This window comes from Elephas maximus, chromosome 3 (assembly GCF_024166365.1).
Source record: "Elephas maximus indicus isolate mEleMax1 chromosome 3, mEleMax1 primary haplotype, whole genome shotgun sequence".
Taxonomy (NCBI): Eukaryota; Metazoa; Chordata; class Mammalia; order Proboscidea; family Elephantidae; genus Elephas; species Elephas maximus.
In genome coordinates this window covers 30,741,840-30,759,135 of record NC_064821.1, presented here as the reverse complement: position 1 = coordinate 30,759,135, position 17,296 = coordinate 30,741,840, and the positions used below count along the sequence as shown (strand labels likewise).

Genomic DNA, 17,296 nt, shown 5'->3' with positions numbered 1-17,296 from the left:
GCAGCAGTCATGAAATCAAAAGATGCACTGCACTGGGCAAATCTGCTGCAAAGGACCTCTTTTAAAGTGTTGAAAACCAAAGATGTCACCTTGAAGACTAAGGTGCACCTGACCCAAGCCATGGTGTTTTCAGTCACTTCATAAGCATGTGAAAGCTGGACGATGAATAAGGAAGACCAAAAAAGGGTTGATGCCTTTGAATTGTGGAGTTGGAGAAGAATTTGAATATACCATGGACTACCAAAAGAATGAACAAATCTGTCTTGGAAGAAGTACGACCAGAGTGCTCCTTGGAAGCAAGAATGGCGAGACTATGTCTCACACACTTCAGACATGTTATCAGGAAGGATCAGTCCCTGGAGAAGGACATCATGCTTGATAAAGTGGAGGGTCAGCGAAGAAGAGGAAGACCCTCAAGGAGATGGATTGACACAGTGGCTGCAACTATAGGCTTAAGCATAACAGCTATTGTGAGGATGGCACAGGACCTGGCAGTGTTTCGTTCTGTTGTACGCAGGGTTGCTACGAGTTGGAATTGACTTGATGGCATCTAACAACAACAGTTATTCTCTTTAAAATCAGAAAAGAAAAGAGCTTTCCACTCTTACCATTACTTTTAACAGCATTCTGGGACTGCAAACCAATGCAATAAGACATGAAAGAGAAATAGGTATTGTGGATTAATACTATTTTGAGAAAGTGGACGTGTTTGACAAAAATCTTAAAATTAATAGGAAAATCCTGAAAACTAATATGACACATCATAAATACAGAAAAATCAAGAGTTTTTCTGACTAACAGCAAAAGCAGGGAAATCATGTGGGGGAATCTCAAGCTTAATGGTATTAAACCTAAAATACTGTACACAAGGAATGAACATGTTCCATATATTTTTTTAACTTTTATTGAGCTTCAAGTGAACTTTTACAAATCAAGTCAGACTGTCACATATAAGTTTATATACACCTTACTCCATACTCCCACTTGCTCTCCCCCTAATAAGTCAGCCCTTCCAGTCTCCTTTCGTGACAATTTTGTTCCATATTTTTAAAGCTACAGGAAAGTTTGTCCCAAAAGGAACTTAAATATTAAGAATAAAATTGTTGTTACTGGAATGGAAATATGAATATACTAAAGATATCAATTCTTTCCAATTAATTTATAAGTTTAATGGCATTTTCGTCAAAACTCCAATGGTAGTTTGCTTGCAAAATGGCCACAGGAATCTAAAGATATCTGAAAGATTAAGTTGGCATTAGAAATAAATTTCTGATGGACAGAATACTAGTGATTTTCTCATTCAACATTTAAATACATAATGAAGTTAAGCCAAAAAAACCAAACCCAGTGCCGTGGAGTCGATTCCGACTCATAGCGACCCTATACGACAGAGAACTGCCCCATAGAGTTTCCAAGGAGCACCTGGCAGATTTGAACTGCCGACCCTTTGGTTAGCAGCCATAGTAGCACTTAACCACTATGCCACCAGGGTTTCCATAATGAAGTTAGATAATTTAAAAGTGGCAAAAGGCTTTCACAATCTGCTCCTGGGACAGCTTAAAAATCATGACAACACAGATGATCACTTATCCAGGAAATAATATAATTTTTTAAAACTGAGCAAAGAACATATATCTAAGAGAAAATATGTAAGTTTAAAATAAATCAAAACATTGTTTATCATAATGGAAACTTAGAAAGAATATAAATGTCCAAAAATGGGCAAGTACTTAATAAAGAATATGCAATTTCCAAATGGTGGAATATTTTTAATTTAATGAATATTGGAGGATGGTGGAAAATGTGCATAAAATTCTTTTATGTGAAAGGAGGAAAGTTTATTTGGCCTCTGTGCAGGAATTTCACTTTTTATTTATAGAGAGGAAACAGTAATGTAAGGGAAATATAAACAATGATTAATAATGAATAATATTGGTTATTAATATTTTTGAGAAGCAGGGCCGGCAAAAGCCTCAGCGGATCTAACATGTAGAAATGACATAAACACAGCACAATGAAAGAAAGAACTTCCCAGTTATTGGAAATATCCCTCTTCCAATTAGAGTATTGTGCACTGAGCTGAGTCTACAAGAGCAGCTATGGCGGCCATGGTAGGGATGACTGCCTTGGGGTGTAGGGGAGCGCGACGCAATAGTCCTCACACTAGAGTGCACATCTGCATCTTCTGGAAGGCTTGTTACAGCATGAATTACTGGCCCTACATCCAGAGATTCTGATTCAATAAGTCTGGGTCGGGGCCTGAGAATATACATTTTAAACGAGTTCTCAGATGATGTGGATGTGCTGGTCCAGGGGCCACAATCTGTGAACCACTGAACTAGAAGATTTTCCAGGTAGTGTTGCTAACTACAATTTGTCAGCAAAGAGATCCAGTTAGCCAAAATAAATGACTTCATGAGTTGCTTGGGTTCAGGTTAAGGATACTGATGTCATTCTGGGGATTGCCTATTTGGAGCTAATTTTGTGTTGCTTTTTCCTTATTCTGGGCAAAACCGGAAACCCCATGAAAAAGCAGAGCCCCATGGAAACAAGAAACCAAACAGGAGTTGAAAACTTTCTCCTCCTGGGATTTGCAGAGCAAATGGACCTGAAGCCGCTCCTCCTTGGGCTGTTCCTGTCCATGTACCTGGTCACCTTCACTGGGAACCTGCTCATCATCCTGGCCATCAGCTCAGACTTCCACCTCCACACCCCCATGTACTTCTTCCTCTCCAAACTGTCCTTTGCTGACATCTGTTTCACCTCCACCACCATCCCGAAGATGCTCCTGAACATGCAGGTGCAGAACAAAGTTATCACCTACGTAGGCTGCCTCACCCAAATATTTTTTTTCATTGTTTTTGGATGTCTAGACAATTTACTCCTCACTGCCATGGCCTATGACCGATTTGTGGCCATCTGTCACCCCCTGCACTACACGGTCACCATGAACCCCCATTTCTGTGGACTGCTGACTCTGGGGTCCTGGTGCCTCAGTGTTATGGGCTCCCTGCTGGAGACCTTGACCATTTTGAGGCTGTCCTTCTGTAAACACATGGAAATTCCCCACTTTTTTTTGTGATCTTCCTGAAGTCCTGAAGCTAGCCTGTTCTAACACCCTCATCAATAACATAGTGGTGTACTTTGTGACTAGTGTCTTGGGTGTTTTTCCTTTCACTGGGATCCTCTTCTCTTATTCTCAGATTGCCTCCTTCATACTGAGAATTTCATCAGCCAGGGGGAAGTATAAAGCCTTTTCCACCTGTGGATCTCACCTCTCAGTTGTCTCTTTGTTCTATGGCACAGGCCTTGGGGTCTATCTCAGCTCTGCAGCCACAGCATCCTCTAGGACAAGTCTGATGGCCTCGGTGATGTACACTGTTGTCACACCCATGCTGAACCCCTTCATCTACAGTCTGAGGAACAGGGATATGAAGAGGGCTCTGGGGAGACTCCTTGGCAGGGCAGCCATCTCTCAGTGATGGGGCCGTTGGAGGGTTATCATGAGCAGCAGAGCTCACAACACTGAGGACCAGGAATCCTGGCCTGCTTCATCCAACATTTTGATTCTGTCTGGTTCTACATATTTTAAACCAACTCTCTCCTTGAATCTTCCTTTGGAGTCTTTCTTGCCCTCTTTACTTTTACAAAGTGATATAATAGGTTCTTCCCTTTTTTAACTTTCTAATCAGTGAGTTGAACTTTGTATGGCTAGAACCTGGCCTTTTCTTAGTTAACTGAAGAAACGATTTGGAATTAAAAATAAATAAATAAATCTTATCTCATGATAGGTATATAGACAGACAGATAGGTAAACAGAATTGATGGCATGTGTTAGTATGTACCTATTTTGGAATCGATGTACTGAAAATTCATTAACACGGATGCTTTTTGAACTTATGTGAATGAAATCAACTAAAAGTTTTCCTCCCTTTTCATTTGGGCTGCTTTCAGTCGTACCAACTTTAATGATTTTTATCTACTCATAACAACATGGGTTTCTTAAGTTTCAGGAAAATGTCATATCTGTTATTATAATCACAGTGCCTGGTATGGTGCTTAGCGTGGAGTTTATCCACAATGAATTTTTTTCAAATGAGGCGACAAACAGATTAGTAGATGATTCAATACAAAGTGAAGTCTGGATCACAAAATTAAAAATGTGTTGAATTAAATAAAAGCCTTTGAGCTCTGGTGGCATAGTTGTTAAAAGCTCAGCTGCTAACCAAAAGGTTGGCAGTTCGAATCCACCAGCTGCTCCTTGGAAATTCTATGAGGCAGTTCTACTCTGTCCTGTAGGGTCGCTATGAGTCAGAATTGATTCAACCTCAATGGGTTTGTTTTGTTGGTTGTTACCAAATAATGACAACACTCCATATACGCCAGCAGTGTTTCAGCATTTTATACATGTCTCATTTAATTTTTGCAATCACTTTTTAATGTGAATAGTATCATTTTCCCTTACTTACAGTTGAGGGAGGAAGAGCTTATAGAAACTAGGCAACTAACTCAAGGTCATAGGAGTAGTGAAGAGACACGATTCAAACCCAAGGCCGTCTAATGTTATATCCACTCTACTCAAATGTTATATTAGGCAAACCTCAGAAGAAACGAGTATCCTTCTGATATGAACCCCCACTTCAGAAAGTCTGTCCGGACTAAGAAGTGCTCCGTCTCTGGAGCCTACAGTCCTAGAAACAAATCAATCCCTAGAGTAAGAGATCTCAGTAGCAACCCTTTCCTTGGACAAGTTGCCTTCCACTGGCAGGAAATCTTGTTTTACTGTATCCTCACTACTCCTGGTATTTTTATTTTATCTGATAATCTGCTGATGGGAAAATTAGGTCTCAATATTTTAATAGGACTTCCTTGAGTGGTAATGAAGTTGAGCATATTTTCATATTAATGACTTATTTGTATTTATTCTTTCTAAATTATTTCTTCATACCCTTGGGTCATTTATCTTTTTAAGCATTTAATTCCTAATTAGCTTAAAAGAACTTTTCATATGTCTACATTGTTACACATTGTTATGCACTGTCACGTCTATTATGTTCTAAAGGTTTTCCCTAGTTTTTCATTTGCCTTTTATTTTCTTCGTATGTTTGACATGCAGGTTTTCAATAATCTTGAGCTCATCAAATATGTTCTCAATTCTTTTCCATTCTGTATCTTCTATCTGGGTTTACACTCACAAATTCAATCTGTACTTTCTTCTAAAAGTCTTAGGTTAAATATTTCCTCCAACTTCAATTTATTATGGTGATTGGTGTTAAGATAGGAATTTGACTTTACTTCCAACAAATAACTAATTGGCCAACCATCATTTATTTAAAAATCTTTCCATTCCTCACTGATTTTGATGCCACTTTTATAATCTAATAGCTTCTTTAGTGATTTGTTTGTGATTATTCTGCCCCACTGATATATCTATTCATACTTAAGCCAATTTCACAATCTTTTGATAAATACAGCTTTGTAACATTTAATAAAGAGCAGGCCAAGTCTTCCTTCTTTGGTCCTCTTTTTAAAATTCATCTTGCCCAATACTTCCTTGTGGAAAACATACCTAAGATGGCTTCCCCATATCTGTCCCATAAGAGCAGAACACTGATTTTGTTTGAGATGGCTATATACCCAGCTCAAAATCTCTACCTCACAGCCACTCTGGGAAGCTAGTAGTTACTATATATATTAGGTTTCTATTGTTGCTGTAATTAATTACCACAAATTTAGTGGCTTATAGCAACGTGAATTTATTATCTTAGAGTTCTGGAGGTTGGAATTCAAAATGGATCTTACTGGGCTAAAAGTAGGGTGTTGGTATCACTGCGTTCCTTCTGGAAGCTCTAAGGGAGAATCTATTTTACTTGCCTTTTTCAGCTTTTTGAGGTTTCCTGCATTCTTTGGCTCATGGCTCCTTCCTTCATCTTCGAAGTCAGTAGTGTAACATCTCCAAATCTCCCTCCGACTCCAACTCTTCCTTCTTCCAATTTAAGGACCTTTATGATTACCTTGGAAACCCTGGTAGCGTAGTGGTTAAGTGCTACGGCTGCTAACCAAAGGGTTGGCAGTTCAAATCCGCCAGGAACTCCTTGGAAACTCAACCGGGCAGTTCTACTCTGTCGTACAGGGTCACTATGAGTTGGAATCGACTCGACGGCACTGGGTTTGGTTTTGGTTTTATGATTACTTTAAACCCATCCAGATAATGTGATAATCTCCTTATTTTAAAATGATCTGATTACATACTTAAATTCATCAGATAACTTAATTCCTTTTTGGTATCTGACGTTACACAATCATAGCTTCCAGGGTTTAGGATGTGGACATCTTAGGGAGGATCTTATTCTGCCTCACATATCTTGTGACACAATTTTGGTCAAAAAGTACACTGAAAAATGTTGGGTGGCACTTCGTAGGAAACAGGTACATGTATTTTTATAATTAAATTCACTGAGCTTATGATGTGGCACTTTTCCATATGTGTATTATAATTCAATAGGAAGTTTTTTTGTTTTGTTTTTTTTTAAAGATCCATCTGGTACTCTCCTTTGCACTTCACCCTTGATTCTTCTCCGAGGTCCTGTCTGGAATACAGATTCAGTCTGGAGGTGCAGCAGCTATTTTGTGACTATTAGGATAGGAACCACACACCGAGGATGGTAGGCAGAAAAGACAGGGTGACTAATGATGTCATTTAGATACTATACTGGCCTTGGACTTTCTAGCCCCAGACCTGTGATGTATGGCTAAATAAGCCTTTAATTTGTTTAAGCCACTGATTTGGTTGAGGTTTCTGTTACTTGCAGTTGAATGCCATCCCTAAGTAGATACAATGTTCTTGGTGGATTCTAGAATGTTTGTAACATGTCCCATTAATAAAAGAGCTGCATGGGGATCAAAACTGATTATATTCCATGTGTACTTTTTTAAAATAGCACCAATTGCATTTTATTTTATCCTTTGATGACTGCTGAACATGAAGAAATGCCTTGACAAATTAGAAGGCCTCCAGATGAGAGCTACTTAAAAAGGGAAAAACTCATAAACATATCATATGGATCAGATGAAGAAAATAGAGGGCTTTTTTATTCCTGCATAAGTGAGGACTTATTGTGTCATGAACTTAAAAAAAAAAAAACCACTGCCACTGAGTTGATTCTGACTCGTAGTGACCCTATAGGTCAGAGAACTGCCCCGTAGGGTTTCCAAGGCTGTAAATCTTTATGGAGCAGAGCAGCTGGTGGGTTAAACTGCTGATCTTTCAGTTAGCAGCCTAGCACTTTAACCACCATGCCACCAGGGCTCCTACCAAATCTAAAGGAACTCCAACTAAAGGAAGCTGGCAGAGCTACTTGTAACATCACTTCACACCTTCCCTGCTGATGATGTTGAAGTCTCCAGTGAGTCCCATCCCTCCTTAACCCTCACAGTCAGAAGTGGGCCAAGTGCTGGCAAGTGAGTGGGCCTACTGCCTCAAACCCCCTGCTTCTTCCAATTCCTAAATCTCTGTTGTCTATTTGCATTTCAAATGCCATTTGCTCCTAGCAGCACTGTCCAGTTTCCTGGAAGGAAACTGCTCCACAGATTCCCATCCTGCCAGCTCCTGGTACCATGCTGAAAACCCTAACAAATATGTTTAAGAGATCGGGTCAAAAAAAAAAAAAAAAAAAAAGAGGAAAGGATGAAGGTAGAAAGAGCGATAGAAAGATGTATGTATATGAGGATGTTCATTTATCTCAGCTGTTGCATTCAACCCATCTCTTTACACCGATAAGCACCTCATCTTTACACTGATAAATCACACGAATGTGAGAGACACTGGGTCTGAGGGGTACACCTTGCCTGCTATTAACGTGTCAGGGATGGAAGTCAGGCTAACCACTAATGAAAGATTGATTTGTGCACATTGTATCCCAGAACCATCAGGAAAACGTCTCCTCCATTAATGAGATGGCAGTGAAGCTAACCACCCTCCCACATCTCACTATTCCAACTGTGGTCCATGGACCAGCAACATCAACATCACCTGGGAACTTATCAGAAATGCAGATTCGTGGGTCCCACCACAGACCTACTTAATCAGAATCTGCATTTTAACAAGATCCATAGGTGATTTGTTTGCATAGCAAAGTTTGAGAACCACTGACTATTTGAACAAAGAATAAATAAGGCCAGAGACAGTCAGACACATGGAGGGTAGGAGTAAAAATAGGATTTTTGAGGGGGAGAGTGAATAACTTCTTAGATTTTACAATTATTTGTGGCCTTCCAAAAGACAGCAGTACACAATATATCTGGGGTATTAAAATGTCATGGATGAGAAGAAGATGATTAGGAAAAAAATTCTTAAAAAGTTCTTTCAGGGATAATAATGAAAGAAAGGTTGAGAAACACAGGTTTTGGGGTATGGAGAGAAGGGAGCATTTGGTGAACACTAACTATCAGAAGACAGAGAAAGGCAAAGAGAAAGCAAAGTCCATTTATTAACAACCTTACATCATTTAGGAGCCCTGGTGATGCAGTGGTTAAGAGCTATGGCTGCTAAACAAAAGGTAGGCCATTTGAATCCACCAGCCGCTCCTTGGAAACCCCTATGGGGCAGTTCTACTCTGCCCTATAGGGCTGCTATGAGTTGGAATCCACTCCATGGCAACAGGTTTGAGTTTTTTTTTTTTTAAATATCATTTAAGTCTTTAGCTCTAGCCAGGTTTTTGCGTTCACTGCATTCCATTCTAGCAACTCTTCTTTGTTTTGCTTATTCACAAATTTAATGCCAAGGACTTCTCTTTCTCAACTACATCCTCCATTCTCTACAGGGTTTCCACTTATTTTGCCTGCATGAGTCAGCTTCTTTTCTCTCTCCCATCATAGAGACACATTCACCAAAGACATGCACAGGATGTTCCTTGCAAAATTACTGGCCGTAGTCCTCAAAAGGAAACTACCCAAATTCCCATCAACAGTAAATGGGGTGCTTAAAGGGAGGCATATTCACATAACAACAACTGTGAGGATGGCACAAGACCAGGCAGTGTTTTGTTCTGTTGTACATAGGGTCGCTGAGTCAGAACTGACTCGATTGCACCTAACAACATGTGGCTAGGTAGCAGTTTCAACTTCCAAGTTAATGGAGCTACAAATCAATGTAGACCTATATATAATTCTGGAAACCTCTCCTTCCTGAAAAAAGGAACATCCAAGTGAACTCTTCAAAGCTCTGTGTCTTGGGAGTTTCCTTTATCCACCGTGCTTCAGCACCATCTATGTTGTTGTTAGTGACCGTATGTACAACAGAATGAATTGTGCGCCATCCTCACAATCATTGTCACGTTTGAGCTCATTGTTGCAGCCACTGTGTCAATCCATCTAGTTGAGGGTCCTCCTCTTTTTCGCTGACCCTCTATAGAACCATCTATAAATTGGCCCAAATACCCTCTTCCTCTAATAGACTGCTTTTCGTTCCTTGTGCCAGTGAACCAACAAAGGAGGTGATCATTGTACTGGTGGGAGTGTTTGATCCTGTGTGTCAAGGAGAATTTGATTTGCTACTACACAATGGAGGTAAGGAGGAGTATGGATGGACAGCAGGATGTCCAGTGGGGTGTCTCTTAGTGTTCTCACATGCTGTGATGTTAAAGAAAACTAGTCCACAGACTCCCAATGAAGGCAATTTCAGGTTGAGAAAGGAGACAATATAGTAGAATTCGGGGTCATGGAAATCTTGCTCATGTGACTTGTGCTTTCAGAGCCTACTTGAGCCCACTTTCATAACAGATCACTCCCACTTGATGATGGAGTGCTGCCATGCACACTCAACTTTATGGTTTGATGGGTCAGGCAACAGTCAATTCATGATGGGTAGTTCAGGTCATATATTACTGGGAGGACCATGATCAAGCATACAGTCTGTACTAGGGTCCCAGAGCAAGCTAGACATCATTCCCCAAAAGGAAAAATTTATCTGAAGAAGATGACATGGCTTGGCTCCTGGATTCTAAAGGTCTGTTGTGTGATTCATCTGCCAAAGTTTCCATTGTGCATCCCTACCTGTTACAGACACACCAAGCACCAACACATCTGGTGGGTCCTCTGGCACAAGTCGCAGAGCAGGCTTGCCTACAGCTGAGACCTGTGTCAGAGCTTTCTCTTGTTCTGGGCACCACTGGTAGTCATTAGAGTTATTCAGAAAATGGGTCAGTCAGGAACCATTCCGAAGCCAACTCTGGATTGGACTGGACATGGACTGGACAATAGGTTGGAGAGGGATGCTGGTGAGGAGTGAGCTTCTTGGATCAGGTGGACACTTGAGACTATGTTGGCATCTCCTGCCTGGAGGGGAGATGAGAGGGTGGAGGGGGTTAGAAGCTGGTGAAAAGGACACAAAAAGAGAGAGGGGAGGGAGAGAGCGGGCTGTCTCATTAGGGGGAGAGTAATTGGGAGTGTGTAGCAAGGTGTATATGGGTTTTTGTGTGAGAGACTGACTTGATTTGTAAACTTGCACTTAAAGCACAATAAAAATTATTTAAAAAAAGAAAATGGGTCAGCATAGCAGACCCAAATGAGGTGCATGTTCTACAAAATCCAAAATGTCCCTGTGTTCTGTATGTTTCTATAATCCTCTCAAATCCCATAAGGTATAAGTCACTATTATGCTTTCAAAATACATATATATCATCACTTATATTATGAATTTAGAAATAGGTCTACATTTGTGAGGCTCCCTATCATTAAGCCATTAGAAACCTGTAAGTCATGAAAAAGTTATTTAGAAAATTTCTGAACCTAGATGTAGAAACATAGAAGCAAGCGAAGTATGTAAAGAATGCAAACTTTTAAGTTGACCTTGACCGGATATGCTGTGATAAAGAATATATAACATAGTTAATTTTTGTAAACTTGCATCGAGATAAGTAAAAACAACCTCCCTAATCTTTAATCTTGAAGAAAAGATGTGTCATTTGATCCATCTCTAACCTTGGAGAAAAGACATAACATACTAGTCTTTGATGTCACACTGGCCCTTACCGTGTGAGGCCAAGGTGAGAATTTCACATATAAACCCTGTACTTCTGCTCACTCACTGAGAGAAGGCAGATGGACTGACACAATGGCTGCAACAACGGGCTCAAACATAGCAATGATTGTGAGAGTGGTGCAGGACCGGGCAGTGTTTCATTCTGTTGTATGTGGAGTTGGAATTGACTCAACAGCACCTAACAACAGCTACAAATGAATGTTGTATGCCTTGCCATGACTGCCTTGCAATAAACTTAATGATTTTATGCATAATAAACCTGAGTATCTCTATTAATTTTTAAGATAAAATCCCACACAACACCTTGGGCAGTGCAAATGGGTTGCATTGGTCTACTAACCTAAATGTTGGTGGCTTGAACCCTTCCAGTGGCATCACAGAAGAAAGGTCAGGCAATCTGCTTTTGTAACTATCACAGTCAAGAAAACCCTTTGAAGCAGTTACACTCTGCAACACATGGTGTCACCATGTGGCAAAATCAACTCGATGGCAACAGGTTGTGTTTTGTTTTTTAAGAGTAGGTGATGCAACAAAAAATGTGAAGAACAAAGTTCCAGAAAAAAAAGTCTCCATGCATGGGCAGAGAGTGTAGATGGTGCCCACCTCTGTGTCATGTGTGGTTCAGGCAAAGGTGTACAGAAGAGGGAGCTGTAACCAAGCATGGTGTTTCTCAGGTGGGGAGGAGGGATGTTTCAATCACTTTGGAAAGTAGTCTGGAAGTTTCTTACAAAGTTAAACACATATCTGGCCTATGACCCAGCAATTCCACTCATACATATTTATACAAGAGAAAAGAAAACATGTGTCCTCAAAATGACATGTGCACAAATGTTCAGAGAAACTTCATTCATGATGGCTCAAAACAGTAAACAACCCACTGTCCATCGACTGGTGAATGAACATAGTGTGGTGTATCCACACTATGGAATGTGCAGCAGAGAAATTTCCAGTAAACCTTGGAAATTTGACCAGAATAAAATGTTTGAAAAGCTAAATCTTTTGTCTTTAATGCTTTTAACAGTAGAATCAGTTTAAGGTTCTTCTCTGCAGATGCCTCTCTTTCAGCTCATTATTTACTCAGCTATGTCAATGGCATTAGCTCATAATTTTCACAACTATGTGTCACTGAGCTCACTGAGTTAGCTACCAAGGGAACAAAGGAAAAATAAAGGTTGCCTTTTCTCTGTGATCAAGTCAGGAAAAAGAAAATAATGCACTCAAAAGAGAAGCTCATGATGTTTTAAAATTCAGATTTTGCTAGATTAAGTTGATCTTTACATTCCTGTCTGGAACACTTTAATTGCCTACCCCAGTCTTCTTGACAAATGCCTGCCATTTGTTCCCCTAATTGTTAGTGACTGAGGAAATGTTCCTATCTCTGTCGTAAAGTCAGAATGTAAAAGAAATATAAGGAAATGAATCTTTACACAGGTGTCTTTTGTTTAAAGTGGGCTGGGGGATGTTTTCTTATGACAGGGATGTAATAAAAAGTTGTTTTGAAAGGGCCACAGAGTTAGTTTTATCTGAAGTTTCCCAGGCAATTTAAAAGGATTTTAACAAACTGTTTCTGGGAAATGACACCTTGGTACTGAGTGGTTCTCATAAATTTCTGAGACATCTGGTTAATACTGTTTTACTTCAAACTGTGATATTTTATGACCCCTCCTGAAGGATATGCAATGTATTTGTGACTATGACTGAAAACCTCTGTAATTAATTCCTGAAACTCAACACTGTAAATCTTCCCCTGTACCCAGTTATCCAATAGAAGCCCATTCCCCACCTTCTAACCCACACTTCTTGTAACCTCAACCAAAGACTAACCAATCAAATGATTGTATTATAATTTCTTTGTCCCTTGGACTATATCTGTTCCCTGTTAGAAGCGCTCTCCCTGGAGCCAACAGTTTTCACTTACATCAACTGTTGTCTCTCTACATTCAGATGTATTTTTTTTTTTTTTTACTGAATAAATCCTCTTAAGCTTATTTCAAAAACCGATTTCCTCTCTATAACAAACGCTACTCGGCAAAACACAGGAACAAATGACGGATGCTCACTACCACATGGACGAACCTCCTAAGCATTATGTGAAATCACTGAGCTAGACAAAAAGGCTACATACTGTGTGATTCCATTAATCTGAACCTTAAGAACTGGCAAAACCAATCTAAGAGGACAAAAATCAGAATCGTTGCTCTGCAGTATGGGGGAGGTGCACCAGAGAATTGTCCGAGGTGATGGAAATGTTTTGTATCTTGACTGGGGTGTAACTTACCTCGGTACATACAATTGTCAAAATGCATCACAGTACAATTAAGAACTGTGAATTTCAATGCATGTGAATTATATCCCATGGAAAAAGTACATATATGTATATGTATACACACACACACACACACACACATTAGCAGCCTGAGCTCTTAACCACTGTGCCACATATATTCCTGGTGGCACAGTTGTGTGTGTATATATATATATATACACACACACACACATTTTTTTAAAGGAAAAACCTGCAGCTTCAGCCCTCATGAAAAGAAGGGAAAGAGGCAGCTGGAGGGAGGCCTTCTGGGGAGCAGACCCCATGCCCACCCGGAGAGGGCAACATTGATACCCCTTCCCTTTGGCAGCCTTATAGTTAACTTGCTTCATTTGGAATGGAATGGATATTCCTAATGATGTCAATGACAGCCCTGGAAAGGAAGATGATTTCTCCAGTGGCGGGGCGTGGGGGGGGGGGGGACAGAAACCTGGATAAGGATCAGAGGGCAGGTGAGGATTTCTGTAAATAAAATGCATAATGTCCTCTTGATTAACAACAGGGCCTTAAAGACATCTGTTATTGCTTTTCTGATCAGCACCAAAAGCAGGTCTGTACCTGAAAGTGCAGAGAAGGGGAAGCTGGTTGATACAAAGAAAGACCAAGTACTTAAAAAACTCTCATTCCTGGTCCTGGGCTGGGTGTGCTCACCAAAGGGAGCCATCTTACAGAATGGGCATCATCAACGTCAGGCGCCTATGGTACAAACCCAGACTCCTGTGAAGAGATCTTAGGGTCTCCCAGTAGAAAAACTTAGCCTGGCTCAGACACGACTGAGGGACAGGGGACTTCTGCTGTGCCAAACATGGGAACAGAGACTGAGGACATCAGGGAGGAGCTGCACATTTATATAATCAGCTGACTCTCCTTCTCCCCACTCTGCGGTTTATGTGATGACTTCAGGATGCAATGGGAGAAGAGGACAAGGAACAAGGAGTTTCAGGCCAGACACATCCAGGACCACCACGTAGGGGCTGAGTGACCTCACTAAGACCCAGTGCCCTCATCTGTCATATGGGACTCACAGGAAGAAACACCCTGCACGGTTGTTTAGATTAAATAAGACAAAGGGAGCATCGCGCACCCAGCAAAGGCCGTAATTCCTTCCCCTCTCCCTCCCAGGAGCTCCCTATATGGGAGGAGGCAGAAAGGGCTTCACATATTTGTGACTCATAATGAAACTAGGAATAGACGTAGCAGATGGACACGCATAGGCCGTAGGAGTTCTGAGGTGATGACGGAGACACTGAAGCTGAGTCTGGGAGGATGAGTAGGGTTTCCACAGATTGGGGGGGATGCCGAGGGACACCCAGCTGGCCCTGGGGTCACCAGACCAGTAGAAGACAAGACCACAAGGGGAGAGGCTAGGGAGGGCTGTGGGGAGTAGGTTACAGAAGCCACAAAGCCTCCCAGGGAAGGGGGACCTGATGCCAGGAAAGAGACGTTGAGCAGGGAGCGAAGGAAGTGCTCATGGATTAGAGGCTGCACATCTGAAAGTCGGGGAGGCTGCAGGGATGTCTGGGGAGACTGAGCCCACAAGAAGCAGACACTGAGCAAATAGGCATGGGGAAGGTAACAAAGGAGGCCTGGCAAGCTCTGTGGGCACAAGAGTCACATGATGTAGGAAAAAAAGTCAGCGGGAGCCAGAGACAGATGGTGGTGACACGAAAATAAAAAAGATCAAAGTCCCTGTCCTCCAAGTGCTCACCCGGGAGATGAGGTGAGGGGTGTGTGGGTGGATCTTGAGAAAGCCACTGCCAGTTTGAGTCTCAATTTCTCCATTTGCAAAAGGGAGCGAACGACGTGCTGAGAACATCTGCAGCAGAAGTGCGGAAAATGGCCACCAACCACGTGGCCACGTTCCTGTAGATCCTGAGGACATTCTTCCCACTCCCTTCAGCCATTGATCCTGTAGCCACCTCGGGCATGCCTTGCTGGAACCCTCTGATTACATTCATCATCCCACCTTCCTTCCACGACTCCCATCCTGATATTCTGGGAGCCACACCCCCCGTCACTCCCATTTTTAACTGCCACAGTTAGCGTTTTTGTTCCTGAGTCACCCCTTCCATGAAATCACATGGCAGGCTCCAAGGCCCAGCTTGATTTCCTCCCTGGAAATAGTTGGGATAATGAGGCCACCCTGAGCAGCAGCACCCACAGGACGGAGGGACGTTTCGATTTCTGATGTTTGGATCTCAAGTTAGAAGGGACAACTAGAAGAGGAGGCAGGCACGATTCTGGGGGTCCGAAGGGAGGCAGCCCAGATGCTGCCCAGATGGGATATGGGGAAGCGGGCAACAGAGGAAGAGGCGAGAGTAAGGGGAAGGAAAGTTGTCTGGGAGGGAAAGGGTCAAAAGACAGGAAAAACATCATTGGGAAGAAGGGGCCTCAGCTTCCTGATCCAGAAGGTGAAGGGGTAAATGCAGAGGTTTCAGGGAGAGCTAAGACATTCTGGAGTGCCAGGTCCCCAATCCAGAGTTGGGGCTGCCCGAGGACAGTGTGGACGAGATCGGAGGCTATGGCTGAGGCTTGGGGTGGAGTGGACATTAAAGAACCTCCTGTTCCAGCCCCACAGACACAGGGACTTCTTCACGACATCCTGAGAGGGTCATCTTGGTGCTGCCTGTGCACACCTGGCGCAATGATGGAATGCAGCCCAAGGGAACAGCAAGACATAGAGAGCACTGATCATATCACCTGCACTGCAGCCCCTGAGTGACAGAGGATCTCTGCCATGACCCCAGCTCTTGTCAAGAACCACTCCACGTGAGCTTCATCCTGTCCCTGAATACAGCTGGCAGGTGCCAACATCCCCAAAGTGCCAGGAGGTAAAACTATGGGAATTAGCTTGCTCAGGGACTCCAGGAAAGAAAGCAGTCCTCAACAGGAGTCTAGGACAGAAACCACAGGCTCACCCCCTTTCGGAACCTCTAGGGTAGGAAGGACAAGTGCAGCCTGTGATGGCCCAGTGCTCCATGAACACCACTCTGGACCAAGGGTGGGGTACCAGCAGCACCACCAGGGTCTAGCAGCCCTACCACTGGGCCTCTGCTTCCAGACCTTCACTTCAAACCTGCTGCCTCTGACCTTATTCCCCCAGAAGGAAATCTGAGTGATTGCTCTGGCCAGACCCAAGGATGGGGCAGGATAAACAGCAGCCTCATCCTCCTGTGCTCAGGGCCTGCAAGTGGACAAGGATAGGTATGCCCAGCCCGTGAAGGCCCAGCAGGCTTCCTGGTGGTGGCAGTAGTGAGCAGGGAAATTCAATCACTTCACAGAATTCAATTTAAATTTATATGATGAATACATCAATTTCTAAACATTCCAATTGTTTCAATTTCTTATACAGTGTTAACAGGCTCAACAAACATTTGTTGAATAAATACAGGAATCAGTGAGCAATGATAACCAGCACTGACTGCTTCCCTGCAGTGAGCCATGCAGTCGTGATTTTACTGAATCCTTCCAGGAACCCTGTGAGAATGGTGTGGTTATGTTCACAATTATTGTTCACTTTTACAGATGAGGAAACAGAGGGTCCAAGCCTGTTCGGTGACTTTCCCAAAGCCATGCAGCTACAAGCCCGTGCAAAGCACACCAGGAAAATTCAAGAAACCCCCAAACTGAGCACTCGGACTTATTATAGATACAGCCAGGTCTTGGGGAACATGAAGGTTCTGAAACGGGATGATGGAGGAATGCCTCCTGAGACCCCATCCTTCTGTCCCTGAATCCCTTCCTGTTCCCTGAAGCCCCTCCCCATGTCCCTGAGTTGCTGAGCCTGGGGCACAGGGCAAGTTGGGCTCTCAGCAATCATACCGACCAGCTGTGGACCTGCTTTTCAGTGACCATCGCTTGCCCAGAAGGACTTGGTCTTCTGGGCAAAGGACTGAGCACCTGAGCTTGCTGAAAACATAGCCAGGTCCCGG

General features: G+C 42.5%; 1 protein-coding gene across 1 annotated transcript; it reads left to right on the top strand.

Annotated features, from left to right (window-relative positions):
- The first annotated feature begins 2,542 nt into the window (after nt 1-2,542).
- Nucleotides 2,543-3,507, top strand: LOC126072204 (olfactory receptor 7C2-like). Its single transcript, XM_049877025.1, is given in 3 exon segments — nt 2,543-3,070; nt 3,072-3,470; nt 3,472-3,507. Coding segments are annotated over 3 exon segments (963 nt in total).
- The last annotated feature ends 13,789 nt before the right edge of the window (nt 3,508-17,296 follow it).